The 17,674-nt window shown below is 50.8% G+C and overlaps 1 protein-coding gene and 1 pseudogene across 5 annotated transcripts in view; one reads left to right on the top strand and one right to left on the bottom strand.

The window, feature by feature from the left end:
• Positions 1 to 1,345: 1,345 nt before the first annotated feature.
• LOC138440669 (small ribosomal subunit protein eS24 pseudogene) lies at positions 1,346 to 10,792 on the top strand (annotated as a pseudogene).
• A 2,103-nt stretch (positions 10,793 to 12,895) lies between these two features.
• Positions 12,896 to 17,674, bottom strand: part of SAFB2 (scaffold attachment factor B2) — a 29,078-nt gene continuing 24,299 nt past the window's right edge. The window contains exons 16-21 of one of the 5 annotated variants that reach the window (XR_011257208.1): positions 17,369 to 17,509; positions 16,226 to 16,431; positions 15,225 to 15,355; positions 13,709 to 13,821; positions 13,524 to 13,590; positions 12,896 to 13,268 (exon numbers count right to left, since the gene is read on the bottom strand). Coding sequence is in view for 1 of the 5 variants with exons in the window: in XM_069591389.1 (XP_069447490.1) it covers positions 13,142 to 13,268; positions 13,524 to 13,590; positions 13,709 to 13,821; positions 15,225 to 15,355; positions 16,226 to 16,268; positions 17,369 to 17,509 (622 nt within the window). In the remaining 4 variants the exon portion in view is untranslated. The remainder of the gene's footprint in view (positions 13,269 to 13,523; positions 13,591 to 13,708; positions 13,822 to 15,224; positions 15,356 to 16,225; positions 16,432 to 17,368; positions 17,510 to 17,674) is intronic. The other 4 variants (XR_011257211.1, XM_069591389.1, XR_011257209.1 and 1 more) reach the window with 4 other exon arrangements.

Raw genomic sequence — 17,674 nt, 5'->3', positions numbered from 1 at the left:
GGGGGCAGGGGTCACAGCAGCTTCTGAGGTTCAACATCTTCGCATCTCCAGGTCCCTCTGCGTTTGCTTTTGCCTCTGCACTGGTCTGTGTGGCTCTCTCTGCGCCTCAGTCTCTCTGTCTTCTCTGTGCACTGCCGTCTCTTTTTCCTTCTATCTGTTTCTGTTTCTCTGCAGCTCTGTTCCTTCTTCATCTCTCCATCTTTTTTCTCTCTCCCCCACTCTTCCCGCTCCCAGCCCCCCAACTGCTCTTCCATGAATTAGCCGCCTCTCTCATTAGCCTGCAGCTGTTGGGAATGAGCTACCAACCTTATCAGCTCTGCTAGCCAGCATGCTCCTACCGCCTACATTCGGGTCTTTGGAGAAGGGGTGGGGGGACCTCATGCCTGGAGTATGCAGGGGTTTCTCCTGCTGTTATCTTTGTCCAGATAACTTGGCCATGAGCCCACCTTGGCTTGCCCCTTCCCCAGGACTGGCTGCTGCCAATTCCCTGGAGACAGAAAGTGCTAGTTACCTTTCTGGGATAACAGACACATTTATCCCTACTAGGAGCCTGAGGATCCCTTCAATTGCTGAAGCCTGCCATCCCCACCCCCAGTGCCCCCAAATCGCCTGATCCCTGACCCCACTGGGACCTCGCAGGTCACTCTGAACCCAACTCACGCACATTCCTGTTTGCTAGGTTCCTCCCAGATTGCTGAACCCATTCCTTCCCAGGGGCTCCTGCACATTCTGTTCCCTCTCCTGGGGTGTCCTTCCACTCAGCTCCTTCAGGAAGCCAGGCTCACTCCACCTCCTGCTTGAAACCCTCCCCATGGGCTCCACAGAGCAGATCTGTCTCGGTCATGGTCACTGTTCTGTCCCTAGCACAGAGTCTGGCACACAGGAAATGCCCTGGAAGCCGCTGCTAAACAGAAGAGCTCTCTCTGGCTTCTCTGGTGGCTCGGTGGTAGAGAAGCTGCCTGCCAATGCCAGGAGACCTAGGTTCCACCCCTGTGTCCAGAAGATCCCCTGGAGAAGGAAATGGCAACCCACTCCAATATTTTTGCCTGGGAAATCCCATGGACAGAGGAGCCTGGCAGGCTGCAGTCCTTGGGGTTGCAGAGAGTCGGGCATGACTGAGCGACTATGTCAAGCCCAGGTCCCATCTTGTCTTGCTGAGAGTGTGGGCCTTGGCCTAACAGACTGCATTTCACCCTGTGTCCTGTTTACCCAGGGACAGGGGGGAGGAGACTTTTCCTGGGCTGCCTGTGAAATTTGCCCTGCTGGGTCTCATTTCAGCCGAGTCTGTAAATATTCGGTCCGCCGGGGCTGGCAGGGGAAGCTTCAGTGTTTTACGAGCCTCCCCATGGGGGCCCAGCGCGAAGTTTCTGTGGCTGGCTATGTGGGGCGCCTGGCAGTTTCACGGCTGGCTGGCACGAGGTGGGTCTGACTGTGAGATTGGAGGCAGCCGCGAGGCATCATCAGCGGCTGCCGGCACTTAACCCCTCAGTGTGCAGCTTTCAGACACCCGAACAGGGCCCCTTGTTGGAAAAACTGCTAACACAGGGTTATAGATCACAGCTGTGGTGGACATGGGGGCAGATCTAACCCCCTCCCCAAGACTGCAAGGAGGCGGAAGGCCCCAATTTAGACCTGGCTCTTCTAGAAGAATCGATTGCAACCACAGTCACTGGCTAAGCACCCACAGATGCTGGGTCCTACGCAAAGCACCTTATTTTTGACTGTTTTAAAAAATACTTTTATTCAAGAGACTTCCCCGGTGGTTCAGTCACTAAGACTCTGTGCTCCCAATGCAGGGGGCCCGGGTTCAATCCCTGGTCAGGGAACTAGATCCCGCATGCCGCAGCTAAGAGTTTGCATATACCTACCAAGACCTGGTACAACCTAATAATAGAAAATAATAATAATTTTATTTGTTTTTGACTGTGCTGGGCCTTTGTTGATTGATGCACAGGCTTTTCGCTAGTTGCGGCGAGTGGGGGCTACTCTTTAGTTGTGACGCACGGGCTTCTCATTGCGGTGGCTTCTCTTGTGGAGCACAGGCTCTACAGTGCTGGCCTCTGTAGTTTCTTCTCCTGGGCTCTAGAGCACGGGCTCAATAGTTGTGGCGGAAGGGCTTAGTTGCTCTGCAGCGTGTGGGATCTTCCCAGGTCAAGGATCAAACCCATGTCTCCTGCGCTGGCAGGCAGATTCTTTACCACTGAGCCACAAGGGAAGCCTGCAAAGCACTTTAAATGCATCAGCTCCTTGCATCCTCAGAAATCCCCCAGCCCCTTTTACAATGAGAAAACTCAGGGACTTCCCTGGAGATCCAGTAGTTAAGATTCTGTGCTCCCAATGCAGGGGGCACAGGTTCGATCTCTGATTGGGGAGGATCTTACATGCTGCGTGGCGTGGCCAAAAAAAAAAAAAAGACAGCAAGAAAAAACTCAGGCGTTTGAGGTAACTAGTTCCAGGTCATCCAGGTGGCAAAAGGTAGAGCTGGGATAACATTCTCCAGCCTGGCTTGGTCTCACATAAGTCACCCAGCCCTCACGGGGGCCTCCGTGACAGGACCTGAAGAGCCCCTAGAAGCCACTTCTCAACAGTCAGCCTCCCAGGGGTCAATGGGTCAGTTGGGCCTGGGAACCTACATTTTAAATAAGCCCCTCCCTGGGAATTCCCCAGAGGTCCAGTGGTTAGAACTCAGCACTATTGCAGCCATGGCCCAGGTTCTCCCTGGTCAGGGAACTAAGATCCCACAAGCCACCATGGTGGTGTGACTGAAAAATAAGTAAGCCCATCCCTCCACCCCCAGGTACCTCTTACTAGAGGTGTTCCATGGACCTTCCTCAGGAATAGCAGCAGCCTTACTACTGCACGTGTCCGAACATTCCAGTGTTCCCTCTCAACCTCAGTGGAGACGGTCTGCCACCTGGTGTTGACTGAAGACACTACTACAAGGTTGTCAGACGTTCTAAGCTAGAATTCGGCCAGGCCCCAGAAGACCCAGACAGGAATGAAAACATGAAGACAGAGGATTTTAAGAATTTGTTTTATGTAGACCATTTTTGGAGACAGCAATGGCACCCCACTCCAGTACTCTTGCCTGGGAAATCCCATGGACGGAGGAGCCTGGTGGGCTACAGTCCATGGGGTCGAGAAGAGTCAGACACGACTGAGCGACTTCACTTTCACTTTTCATTTTCATTCACTGGAGAAGGAAATGGCAACCCACTCCAGTGTTCTTGCCTGGAGAATCCCAGGGATGGGGGAGCCTGGTGGGCTGCCGTCTATGGGGTCGCACAGAGTCGGACACGACCATTTTTAAAGTCTTTATTGAATTTGTTACAATATTGCTTTATGTTTTGGTTTCTTGCCTGTGAGGCATGTGGGATCTCAGCTCCCTAACCAGGGATCGAACCCACACCTCCTGCACTGGAAGGCAGAGTCTTAACCGCTGGACTACCGGGGAAGTCCATAAGATATAGGATTATTGTGTCCTTTCTCTCTTTCTCCTCTGCATAGATTCAATAAGAATTTACACTGTGTCTACCATGCTGGCTCCTTGGAAGAAAAGCTATGACAAATCTAGACAGCATATTGAAAAAGAGACATCACTGTGATGCAAAGGTCTATATAGTCAAAGCTATGGTTTTCCCAGTAGTCCTGTATGGATGTGAGAGTTCGACCATGAAGGACCGAAGAATGAATAGTTTCAAACTGTGGTGCTGGAGAAGACTCTTGAGAGTCCCTTAGACAGTAAGGATATCAAACTGCTGCTGCTGCTGCTAAGTCGCTTCAGTCGTGTCTGACTCTGTGCGACCCCATAGACGGCAGCCCATCAGGCTCCCCCATCCCTGGGATTCTCCAGGCAAGAACACTGCCGTGGGTTGCCATTTCCTTCTCCAATGCATGAAAGTGAAGAGTGAAAGTGAAGTCGCTCAGTCGTGTCCTGCTCTTAGTGACCCCATGGACTGCAGCCTACCAGGCTCCTCCGTCCGTGGGATCTTCCAGGCAAGAGTACTGGAGTGGGGTGCCATTGCCTTCTCCAAGGAGATCAAACTAGCCCATCCTAAAGAAAATCAACCCTGATTATTCATTGGAAGGACTGATGCTGAAGCTGAAGCTCCAATACTTTGACCACCTGACGTGAAGATCTGACTCATTTGAAAGAACCCTGAAGCTGGGGAAGATTGAAGGCAGGAGGAAAAGGGGATGACAGAGAATGAGTTGGTTGGATGGCATAATTGACTCAATGAACATGAGTTTGAGCAAACTCTGGGAGACAGTGAAGGACAGGGAAGCCTGGTATGCTGCAGTCCATGGGGTCACAGAGAGTCGGACACGACTTAGTGCCTGAACATCAACAGCGTTCCGGGTGTATTAGTTAGACATGGATGTGTTAACCATGTCTTTATTTTCTTGTGTCTGATGCTTTGACATCTGGGGCTTCAGCCCCTCCCAGGACCAGCTAATTCCCAGAGACAGCAAACAAGTCGCCCTAGGGTGCCTTTCACATGCAAACCAGCTGACTCAGAGCTCACATCCCAACTTGCTCCTCTCACACTAGGCGTCACTATCCCCCTGCCCTAATCACCCCAGGGTCAGTGCCAGGCAGCTTTTTCTCGCGTTCTGTCATGTCTCTTTGTGACCCTATGGCTGTAGCCTACCAGGCTCTTCTCTCCATGGGGTTCTGCAGGTAAGAGTGCTGGAGTGGGTTGCCATTTCCTCTCCCAGGGGATCTTCCCCAAACAGGAATCAAACCTGGGTCTCTCACATCACCGGCAGATGCTTCACCATCTGAGCCATCAGGCCACAAGCCTGAAGCCACAGGTAGCCACTGTCTCACTTCCTTGGTCAGTACTCATGCCTGTGAACCTCTGTCCCCAAAACAGATTCGGTCACATCCCAGTGGGACGGGCAAAATAATGCCCCCTCCCCCCTACAAAGAAGTCCACATCAGAGATCCCTTCCTGACTGTGATCATGTACCAGGAAGGGAGGGAGACCCTACCAGGGCCCGAGAGTGGGCTCTTGTCTAACATTCAGAAATGAATTGTCTGAGGAGACACACAGGCTGACAAAGCAAGAGACTTTGTTGGGAAGGGGGTGCCCAGGTGGAAAGCAGCAAATAAAGGAACCCAGAACGGCTCTGCCACGTGGCTCGAAGGCTCAGGGTTTATGGTCCTGAGGTTGGTTTCTGAGTTGCCTCTGGCCAGTCATCTTGTTCGGCCCACATTTAGCCTGAGTCACCAGGCTTAGGTCTTCTCTGGTAGCTCAGTGGTAAAGAATCCACCTGCCAGTGCAAGAGACGAAAGAGACTCAGGTTTGATCCCTAAATTGGGAAGATCCCCTGGAGGAGGAATTGGTCTCTCACACCAGTATTCTCACCTGGAAAATTCTCTTAACAGAGGGGCCTGGCGGGCTACAGCCCAGGGGGGTCACAAAGAGTTGTACACAACTGAGCGACTGAGCACGCGCGCGCGCACACACACGCACACACACACACACACAAACCCTGACAACCCTGGTTCTTCCAGGCAGTGTGTGCATCTCTTGTTCAAGATGGATTCAAGCATGAAGGATTCTGGAAGGTCGGTAGGATATATTATGGGCTGGCATCTCCTCCCTCCTTTTGGGCCCTCTCAAATTCTTCGGGTTAGTTTTCAGAGGCAGCACCACTTTGCTTTTCAGGACCTACTGTTGCGAGGCAATTCGGGCAAGCAGGCCTGGACAAGGCTCGTGATTTTGGAAACTGTCCCCTAATAGTCAGAGGGAGATGTGACTGGGGAAAAATGATGAGAAATATGCTGCCTTCCTGGCTCTGAAGCTGGAGGAAGGGGCCAGGAGGCAAGGGATGTGGGTGGCTTGGAGAAGCTGGAAAAGGCAGGGAATCAGATCGCTTTCCTAGTGCCTTGGAAAGAAACAGCTCTGTAGGCACCTGGAGTTGGAGGACTTCAGAGCTCCAGACTTTGAGGTGAGAGGTTTGTGCGAATTTGTTATGACAGCCAGAGGGAACACACACCTAATTCTCTTGCAGGTATCGTGTGAAACTCTAAAATCATAAAATCAGTGTGATACTGGGAATTCCCTGGTAATGAGTGTTTAGAACTCAGCACACTCATTGCTGAGGCCCCAGGTTTGATCCCTGATCAGGAAACAAAGATTCCCACAAGCTGCATGCCAAGGCCCCCCGTGCCCCTGCCCTAGCTCATAAGGCTGGACCTGACACAGTCACCCACCACAATCTGCCCAGTGACCTGGGGTGGAGGCATCATGCCCATTTGAGAAATGAGAACTCTGAGAGCTCCAGAGAGGGTAAGTCACTTTCCCAAGGATACATACACAGTTGACAAAAGAAGGATCTGAAATGTGAACCCACTCGCCTCACCATCCTGTGATCTTGTGACCAACGAGGGAGGGATGGGCTAACCTCTGGAGGATGGGGGAGGGGCAGCACTGGGAGGTCTCAGTGGAGACCCCGCCCCTCGATCTGCAAACCAGTGAAAGAGCACCATATCCCCAGGAACCGACAACTCTGTGCCTGTGTTTTTAAAAACTCAAAAGTCCTTTTTAGAGCACTGCATATGAAAATATTTAACGAAGAGGAATGCGTGCAATTTGAGACTGGCAATCATTGTGCAGGCTGGGGAATTCCTGCAAAGTGAGAAAATTTAACCTAGGAGCTGTTTTGAAATGTAATGAAATCTTTATGAATACAGAATTTAGCGGTTGATGGAGTTGACACATTTTTGTAAATGTGGAGACATGTGATAAGGTATTCATTCTGATTTTGCAGTTTTCTCTTTGCATTTTTGAAGCTGATCATTTCTGCCCTCTTTCTCTCTGGGCCTCAGAAAACATTTTATGGGTCTCCCGGAGAGCATGAGTACCTTAGGCCCTATTCCGGTAGGCCTCCCAGTGCCTGTTAACATTTACTGAGCACTTAACATTTTCCAGGAGCTTTTTACGTCTATTAACTAATTTAATCTTGGCAAAGACCCTCTATGACAAATACTGTCCTATTCTCAGTTAACAAAGCCAAAACAGAGAAGAACTATTAACTCCTATGGGCAGATAGGTAGGTTGGATTCCAAGTCTGTCTCCCAAGCCTGCTGCAGTGGTTGCCATTCCTATGACACCCAACCGTCCCAACCCTGACCTTTAAAGCATTTTTTTTTAATTGTGGCAAAATATATGTAACACAAAAATTTGCCTTCCCAAGGACAGGTGCACACTGCTATATTTAAAGTGGATAACTAACAAAGACCTACTGTATAGCACAGGGAACTCTGCTTAATGTTATATGGCAGCCTGAATAGGAGAGGAGTTTGGGGGAGAATGGAGGAGGGCATGGCAACCCACTCCAGTATTCTTGCATGGAAAATCCCATGGACAGAAGAGCCCGGTGGGCAATGGTCTATAGAATCGGAGTCAGTGACTTAGCATGCATGCATGGCTCCGTCCTTTTGCTGTTCACCTGAAACTATCAAAAACATTGTTAATCAGCTATACCCCAATAAAATATAGAAAGTTTAATTAAAAAATCTTGCCATCCTATACATGTACCTGTGTTCATAGTAACACTATTTACAGTATCTATGACACAGAATCAATCTAAATGTCCACCAACAGAGGAATGGATAAAGAAGGGGTACCTATATACAATGGAATATTACTCAGCCATAAAAAGAATGAATAACGCCAGTGAAAGAATGAAATGGTGCCATTTGCAGCAATATAGGTGGACCTAGAGATTATTATGGAGAAGGCAAGGGCAGCCACTCCAGTGCTCCTGCCTGGAAAATCCCATGGACGGAGGAGCCTGGTGGGCTGCAGTCCATGGAGTTGCTAGGAGTCGGACACGACTGAGCGACTTCACTTTCACTTTTCACTTTCATGCATTGGAGAGGGAAATGGCAACCCATTCCAGTGTTCTTGCCTGGAGAATCGCAGGGACAGGGGAGTCTGGTGGGCTGCAGTCCATGGGGTCGCTAGGAGTCGGACATGACTGAGCGACTTAGCAGCAGCAGCAGCAGAGATTATTATAAGTCAGACAAAAACAAAAATACCATATGATATCACATATATGGAATCTAAAACATGATATGAATGTATCTATAAGGACTGGGAATCTGGGATTAGCAAATTGGTATATATAAGATGGATAAACTACAAGGTCTTACTTGTATAGTACAGGAAACTATATTCAATATCCTGTGATAAACCATAATGGAAAAGAATATAACTGAGCGACTAAACAACAACCAACAACATTCCACTGTATGGCTGGACCACAATTTGCTTATCCACACTACTAACACACTCATTGGTGGTGGTGGTCAGTCACTTCAGTTGTGTCCAACTCTTAGCTCCCCACTGGACTGTAGCGCGCCAGGCTCCTCTGTCCATGGGATTCTCCAGGCAAGAATACTGGAGTGGGTTCCCATTTCCTTCTCCAGGGGGATCTTCCCCACCCAGGAATCGAATTCCCATCTTCTGTGGCTCCTGCGTTGGCAGGCAGATACTTTACCGCTAAGCCACCAAGGAAGCCCGAAAGTGAAAGCGAAGTCGCTCAGTCGAGTCCAACTCTTTGCGACCCCATGGACTGTAACTTATCAGGCTCATCTGTCCATGGGATTTTCCAGGCAATAGTACTGGAGTGGATTGCCATTTCCTTCTCCAGCGGATCTTCCCGACCCACGGATCGAACCCAGGTCTCCTGCATTGTAGACAGATGCTTTACCGTCTGAGCCACCAGGGAAGTCCTTAGAATGGCTATTATTTACAACAAGAAACACACTCAGAAAACAAGTGGTGAAGATGGAGACACATTTGGAACTCTCGTGCAGGGCTGGTGGGAACGTTAAGATGGGGCACACTCGATGGAAAACAGCCTGGCAGTTCCTCAAAAGTTAAATGTCTAGAATTACCATAGGACCCAGGAATTTCACTCCCAGGTATACATTCAGGAGTAGAAAACAGGTGTATAGAGACATCCAGGCACGCTCATCTTCACAGCAGCATGACTGACAGCTGCCAAGAGGTGGACACAACCTAAGTGTCCCAGATTCTCTCTCTCTTTTTTTTTTTTTGCCACACTGCGCATCATGCTGGATCTTAGTTCACCATCCAGGGTTAGAATGTGCACCCCCTCCATTTGAAGCATGGGATCTTAACCACTGGACTGCCAGGGAAGTCCCTGCAGATTCTTTTTATAACATGTCTTTTCTTCCACTTCCCTTTTGTCTCCAGAAATAAAAATCAGAGCTAATATGACTTGTGTGCTCCGTCGCTTCAGCGGTGTCTGACCCTTTGCAACCCCATGGACTGTAGCCTGCCAGGCTCCTCTGTCCAAGGGATTTTCCAGGCAAGAATACCATGGGTTGCCACTTCCTTCTCCAGGGGCTCTTCCTGACCAAGGAATCAACCCCGTGTCTCTTGCGTCTCCTGCATTGGCAGGCAGGTTCTTTACCACTAGTGCCACCTGGGAAGCCCATTATGACTTAACCACATACAGTTAAAACAACAACAACAAAACAGCAGCTCAACCATATGATGCTCTATCAGATATAAACAGAAGAAATAAAAAGACAATAATATCTGATAAATACTAATTCAGCCTGTGAATGCGGGGGCAGCAGTCCTCGTTACACTGAACACAGGATGAAGTGCTCAGACACGTGGGCCTATTGAGACAGCTCATCTGAGGCAGAAGCAGCAGGGGGGATGTTTAGACCCTGCAGGTCTGTTCACAGAAACGGTGAACAGCTCTTTGTAAGGTTCTGGACTAAATGACAAGCCATTTTCCTCAATTTTCCCAGAAGTTGCATTCCTGAAAAATCTGTATATCTTTGAAAACTGTGACCTCTTTTCCCTGCCAAATTCACATGTTGATGTCCTGGCCCCTAGGACCTCAGGATGTGACTATACTTGAAGACAACATCTGCACAGAGGTTGTTGTTGTTCAGTTGCTCAGTTGTGTCTGACCCCACGCACTACAGCACGCCAGACTTTCCTGTCCTTCACTATCTCCTGGAGTTTGCTCAAATTCATATCCACAGAGGCAATCAAGTTAAAATGAGGTTATTAGGGTGGGTGCTAATCCAACATGACTGTGATCTTATAAAAAGGGGAATTCAGACACACATGCACGCACACACACACACACACACACGGAGAAGGCTGCATGAAGGAGGCAGTAAGACATTTACAAGTTAAGAGATGTCAAAGATTAGAAACTTCCCTGGTGGTCCAGTGGTTAAGACTTTGCCTCCCAATGCAGAGGGTGTGGGTTCAATCCCTGGTTGGGGAGCTAAGATCCCACATGCCTCTTTGGACAAAAAAATAAAACATAAAAAAAAGTATTGTTTTTTTTTTTTTCCTCCCTGGCTGCTTGAAGATCAGCTGCCATTGTGAATGACACAGTAACTATCTGGACCAGGAAGTTCATGACCAACCAACTACTTCAGCAGAAACAAATGGTCATAGATGTTCTTCACCCTGGAAAGGCAACAGTACCTGAAACAGAAATTTGGGAAAAACTGGCCAGAATGTACCAGACCACACCAGATGTCATCTTCGTATTTGGATTGCGAATCCATTTTGTTGGTGGCAAGACAGCTGGCTTTGGAATGATTTATGATTCCTTGGATTACGCAAAGAAAGAGTCCAAACACAGGCTTACAAAACATGGCCTAAATGAGAAGGAAAAGACCTCAAGAAAACAGCCAAAGGAACTCAAGAACAGAATGAAGAAAGTCAGGGGGACTGCAAAGGCTGATGTTGGTGCTGGCAAAAAAAAGGGGTAAAGATTCTGCAGGGACTGTATCTGTGGTGACTGTGCAGATCTCTCTTGAAAGAGAGACTAAACGAAGACCTTTTACCAAAAAATACATAAAACAGTATTGTAATCAATTCAATAAAGACTTAAAGAAAAAAGATGCCAAAGATTGCCAGCGACCATCAAAGTCTGACGACCACCAGTCGGGGGGGCTTCCCAGCTGGCACTAATGGTAAAGAACCTGTCTGCCAATTCAGGAAACACGAGACACAGGTTTGATCCTTCGGTCAGGAAGATCCCCTAGAGAAGGGAATGGTTACCCACTCCAGTATTGCCTGGAGAATTCCAAGGACAGAGGAGGCTGGTGGGCTACAGTCGATGGGGACATGGCGTTGCCAAGACTCGGACATGACTGAGTGACTAAAGTTTTCACTTTCACTGGACTGGATTGGAGTCTGGGAAAGGGCCTGTAACAGAACCCCCTCAACGGCCTTAGAAGAAACCAACTGTGCTGACACCTTGATTTTGGACTCCTGGCCTCTATAACTGGAAGAGAATAAATGTTTACATCACCTATTCTGTAGTGTATCCAAGTAAAATGGAGCCTGGTGTTAGGCCTGGGTAATGATGAAAGGGCCCGTCTTTCCTCACAGGCTGCGGGGTGATACTGGCCCACTCTCCACACTTCCTGGGGCCCCCTCGGGAGCACCAGTTCTGAAATTTAGGACTTGCTCCTACCTTGTGACAAGATCTGTAAACAGGTGTCACCTCCAGATCCCAAGCCCAATCTGGCTCCTTTTGGCCAACTCCGAACCCCCCGGACCCTAGTTTCCAGACTAGTTTGTGGGGTGAGATGAGGCTCTCCGCGCAGGAGGAAACATGCCACACTGGGCCCCAGTGTCTCATGGAGATGGCATCCTGTCCATTTGTCGTTGGAAAATGACTCTAAAAGCCCCCGTGGTGAGGGAGGTGTTTGTTTGGGCAATCCAGACAGACAGGGACCGCCAGACAGACAGTGGAGTGCCAGCGCTGGCCTGACTTTCATATGCGGGCATCAAGGCAAGCTGGGTCAGGTTTTCAGATTGCTCTTTTAAACCCTTGCTTCACCAACCCAGCAGGAACACAGGGGACTCCAGGAGAATTGGCAGTTGTTCTGGGGCCAGTGGGTGGCTGTCCTAGTTAACAGGGGAAGGGGAGGGGAAGGAGGGAATCATGTTCCTAGCAGGCTGCACACAGGTTAACTCATCACTCGCCAGTCCAGATGACATAGGTCCAGGGCTGGGACTCAGGGAAGCAGCTCTCCCTCTTGCCCCCAAGCCCTGCAGAGGGGCCCCAGCGTCAGCCTTACAGCCACCAGGTCATCTCACCCCTGAGAAGGGCAGGGCCAGCGATCCTTCCAGAGACACGCCTCGCCATGGTGTCACATCGCAGGGGCCTAGATGGAGCTGGGAGAAGCTCGTGAACAACCCGTTTGGCGTCAGGGGTTTTCAATGAAGATTCCTGCTGTGAGTGTGCTAAGTCTTGTCCAATTCTTTGCAATCCCATGGACTGTAGCCCGCCAGACTCCTCTGTCAATGGGATTTCCCAGGCAAGAATACTGGAGTGGGTTGCCATTTCCTTCTCCAGGGGATCTTCCCGACCCAGGGATCGAACCTGTGTCTCCTTCATTGCAGGCGGATTCTCACCGCGTTGCCAGGGAAGCCCTTAATGAAGATCACTGCTACTTATAATCACAAATGAGATTTCACCTATGAACTTGCATTTCCAGAAAAACGGGTGGATCCAGTACCGCTGGGCTCATGCCAAGCAGGGGTTGCCCAACCCCGCCCCTCAGCCAGACCCACAAATCGCACAGAACTGTCAGGTAAAGTGACTGGTCCCAGGGTCCCCGGATGCACACACCCTCCCCATTGGTGAAGAATTCCTAATTCCTTCCCAGCTCTGCCACCTAAGGGCTCTGGGACTCTGGTGAGCAACGTGACCCCTGCACCCGTTTCCTTCTCTGTAAGATGGGGACAGGAGCTGTGAGAATTCAGGAATGTGAGCCAGCCTCTGCTTTCCAAACAGACAGTGATGCCGCTGAGGGCTGACCCTGTGCTCTGCTCTGTAATCACCGATACATATACACAGGTGAGAACCATAAACTTTTATTAATGGAAAATGGAATGCCTCAGTAACAGAAACCTTGTCTTAAAAATGGCAGAACAAGAACACATTTATTAAAAAAAAAAAAAAGTGAATTCACATTGGATTGAGCTACAACACGGTGGCAGGATTTGCTTTTGCTTCTTAAAAGATTCCACAAGTTCAAGGTTAACTCTGCTAAGAGTTCAACAGTACATCTGTCCGCCTACCAGGACGCGTGGAGGGGTGGGGTCTAGTAGTGGCGGGTGAAGTGGGGGTCTCTGTTGCCCCGGTCCTGGCCAGCCAGTCCATCGCTGTCGAGGCCTCCGGCAGGCACCACATCACCTTGGGTGTGCCCGCTGTGTGCAAAGCCGCCTCGCCTAGGAACAAAGGCACGTGTGTGTTCTCATCGTGTCACCTCGCAGCAGCAGGCTCAGAGCCCCCTGGCTCTTTCCAGAGGAGAAAATTCACAACCACAGGTTGCCTTCTGGGGAGGACTGTTAGTTGCAAAAGTTGTCAAGGGCCGCTATGGGAGTGTTTTCAAAACACTCAACCAGAAAGCTGATCAAGGATGCAGAAAGTGAGAGGAACTGAAGAGCGAGAAGAAACCTATTTTACAGGCAGACAAAACTTACCCCGATATTCCGCCCCGATCTGCCATGTGCCCGGGGCCCGAGGGTCCAGACAGGCCCCTCTCACCACCTGGAAGGGAAGGAAGAGTCTAACACTCCCTTCTCAGAAGCCCTGGGAAAGCTGGGGGAACCCTGGCCGCCCCTGCCCAGAAGCCCTACCAGACCTGCAGGCGGGGGTCAGCCCATACCTTGCCACCGCGAGTGCTCCCGGCCTGCTGTGTCTGCATCCACTGTGCCCGGCCAGGTGCGCTCCTGATGTTCCTCCAGCCTCTGGTTGTGCTCCGACCAGTCACGGCCACCCCTTTGCCAAAACAAAAGGCAGACACACAAAGGTCCCACTATACCTCCAGGGAGAGGCTGTGGCTGTGGCTGGGGGGTTGTGCCCTCCTGGCAAAGAACGGGAAGAGACACTTCCCCAGACAAACACATGTGGCCAATAAGCACACGAGTAGGTCTTCAGCACAGCTAACGTCACAACCACCTCACCAGTCAGGATGGCTACTATTAAAAAGACAGACGATGGTGCCAAGTGCAGGTGAGGACATGCAGACACAGGGATCCTCACACCGGGCTGCTGGGAATGTGAAACAGTGCAGCCGCACTGGAAAATAGCACAGTGGTCCCTTGAAACATTAAATGTAGAACGGCCATGTGACCCAGCGATTCCATTCCAACGTGTCTGAGACCGGTAAACCTGCATTTACACAAAACTTGTACACCAACCACCCCAAAGTGGAGACCACCAAAGTGTCCATTAACTAATTCATGAACAAATACAAAAAATGTGGTCTCTCCATACACTGGGAGATTCATCAGCCTGGAAAAGGAGAAAAGCCCTGAGATTCTCTCCAACACGAATGCACCTTGAGGACATGTTGCTCACTGAGAGAAGCAGACATAGACAGACAGTGTGTAATTCTACTGATGGGAAACGTCCAGCACAGGCCAGTCCAGAGAGAGGGAAAGTGGGTTAGTGGTTGCCAGGGAGATGGGGAGGGTCTGCTTATGGGGGCTTCTTGGGGGGGGGGGTGATGTAAATGCTCTGAAATGGGTTGTGGGATGGATGCATGGATCCATGGATCAACTGAAAGCCATCCAACTGTGCACTGTCGACAACGAACTGCACAGTGTTATCTTGAAACAGCTGTTTCAGACAGAAACCCTGGGAGCTGACAATCCAAACCCAGTCCCCATGTGCAGGTGTAGCCACCTGGTCCCAGGCTGTGTATGACAGCCACCCGGTCCCACAGTGACACAGCTCCACATAGCCTGCAGCCAGAGCATGAGCTCACCCCTGTACACTGAAGACACAGTGGCTGAACAACCTGAGAGAACTCGGCGTTAAGCAGGTCACTATCTATCCAACTGGCACCCTAGTCTTTGATCAATATCCGAAACACCCCTAGAGATGTGGCAGAGACTTCTGGTGATTGTGTCACCAGCCTGACAAGACACCTAGACAACTCTGGAGCACAGGGCCGAGTGAAGCTTCTCTACTACTGACAGGGGACAAGCCTCAGACAGCCTCAGGGCTACCTGCTTCAGCAGCCGGGGCCTGCGATAGGGACCATCACCCCTAGAGCTAACACTGTTCCAGGTGAGCTGGTGGGCACATACACCTGGATCCCTCGCACAGAAGCCAAGCTGGGACCAAGTGAGGGCAGTGATGCCCCCGGGGAGGCTTGGCGTGGCCTGCCCGCTAACCTGGGTGGAGGTGGCGGCCCCCGGCCCTCGCTCATCCTCTTGTCGGAGCCGTAGCCGCCCCAGCCGTCTCGGGAGTCGCGGGCGTGGCGCTCTGGTGGTCCTCCATGGCTGTGGCGCTCGTCTGAGTAGTGCTGGAAGGCGCAAGAGGGACAGGGCGACTCCAGCCTCACTGTTCCTGGATAGGCCTGTGGCAGGCCCACCCTCTGGGTTTGGTCAACCTGAAGACCCTGCCACCCAAGAGGCCATGCCCAGGCCCCTTCTGACACTTCTTGATCCCTTCCTCACTTGAGAACCCCGAGCACCCCTAAAGCTCCATCACTGATGCACATGAAGGACCAGCAGAGGGCCCCCTGGCCCTGTGAGCAAGGACAGTCCCAGACTCTGGGTCCACCAAGGCATCACTCAGACCCGTCTTCCCTGAAGATGACCAACACCTGCTCCTTGCTGGTGACAGGAAGCTTCCCCTACACCACTAGGGCAGGCCAGCGCCCTCAGACTCAGTACTGTGGAGGCCTGGAAGCCAGCAGTGCTGCTGGGAGTGGTTCAACGCCCCTGGCCAAACAAGTCAGTGCTCTGCAAGTCAGCACATGTTGGGAGCAAGGGAGGCTATATATTCTTTCACCACCCCCTCCGCCTCCCGACCCCATTTAAACAGCCACGACTCTGATGCTGCCCCCACCTGTCTCATGGGGGTGGCATCTGCTCTCCTCTGAGCTGACACCCTAGGGCACCCACAGACCCTCAGACAGAGGCAACCACCCTAGTACCTGACAGGGATGCCCTAAAACACAGGCTAAATGACCCCAGCAGGCTGCTAAGCCCCCGTTTGGGAGGTCCCACGTGTCTAGACTGGAAGGCACGCTACATAAGCAGACAATCAATCCTCTTTATTCACTTCCTATTGAATAAGATGAAGAACAAGCCCTATATATATAATGTCCACGTCTGCCCACTGCACAGAAGCAGCCATACTCCCAGCCTGAGGTCTGGCTTTTACTCACCTGCCCATCTCGCTCTCCCATCACTGACCTTGAACCTTCCCTCCTGCAAAACAGAAGTATCTCATTCCAGTGGCAGCTGACGGCTCTCTCGGACACTGCTGCAGACCACACAGAAGAGTCCAACAACTGGGGTACTTATCCTCTTTCACCACATGAGAACAATTAATTGATGGACAGGCCTGAAAAAAGAGCTGGCTGACAGCTCCCTGGGGGTAGGAGTGAAGTCAGAGCCTAAGAAAGTGGGGAGGAAGGTTTTACTGAACTAAAATCCTTCACAGGGGTCTCAGAAGTAGAGACCCAACCCATGAAGCCAATGCCAAATTAATCTGTGGCCTGGTGACAAACTGGGTAATAAGAGAGCCTTCGTGGTCTTAGCCTCTGGTATGATCTGACCCATGTAACTAACACATCAGAAACCAAGCCCAGCCATGATTAAATAAATGAGTGGTGTCTCAGCCTGTCTTCACCCCCATCTCCCTTCCCTCATGGAGGAGCTAATGAGCAATGAAATGGCTCAAGGATATGCAGCCTGGGGGAGCGCAATGAGAAACTTAAAGAGAGAATGCTTAAATTGGAAAATCAGGGGCTGCCTTTCTAATAAATGAGATAGTCTTCGTTAAAGAGGCACTGACAAAAAAAAATTACACCCCCAGACCCTTAAAACACAAAGCAGGCCTGAGAGGGCCACTGCCACATCCTATAGTCAGCCCCCTTGGTGTAGGCTGGCTCGGGCCCCATGCGGGTCAGTGACCCCTGCAGATGGCTCCAGTGGGTCACGGCCTTTCTCTAAACCACTTCCTCATCTGTGAGAACAAGGAGGCTGGGCCATGCCCTCCCCTCCTCAAAGACCTGTGCTCCAGTGCAGCTCCTGCCAGGGGAGGGACAAGAAGGAAGAGTGGCCAGGGAGACCCCAGGGAGCTATGCAACCCAGAGCCTGGGAGCCGTGTATCGTAAGAGGACAGTGCATGAAACACACACCATGAGGCCTTCCCCATAGTCAAAGCGAAAATACCCTAAGGGACCACCGATTCCCACATCCCGCTCAAGGTCTGTCTCTAAATCCCTCGTATGGCGGTCACTAGGAACCTCCAGCACGAGAAGAGATGGAGACCCAGCCCTGCTGGAGAGGGGTGGGGCACTGACCTGTCAGCTCCGTGCTCCTGGTACCGGCCCCGGTCACGGTGGTCGAAGTGGTGGAAACGGTGATCAGGCCGAGGGAAGTCCGGGCGGTACCTGTCCTCCATGGCCATGCGCTTTCCTTCTGGCCAACCGGTGTCATCTCGCCTGTTTTTCATTTTTAAAAAGATGCAAATTTCACTTATGAGAGAGAATGAGGGGAAAAAATAAGAGGGTGGAAGTGGAATGCTCTCTCCAGACACAGTATCATTTAAAATGCCCTGCATGGCTAATCTCTAAACATTCAGTCATTATCGCTTTGATTTGATATAT

Source organism: Ovis canadensis, chromosome 5 (assembly GCF_042477335.2).
Source record: "Ovis canadensis isolate MfBH-ARS-UI-01 breed Bighorn chromosome 5, ARS-UI_OviCan_v2, whole genome shotgun sequence".
Lineage (NCBI taxonomy): Eukaryota > Metazoa > Chordata > Mammalia > Artiodactyla > Bovidae > Ovis > Ovis canadensis.
Note: the sequence above shows the minus strand (reverse complement) of the source record. Positions and strands in the feature narration are given on the sequence as shown.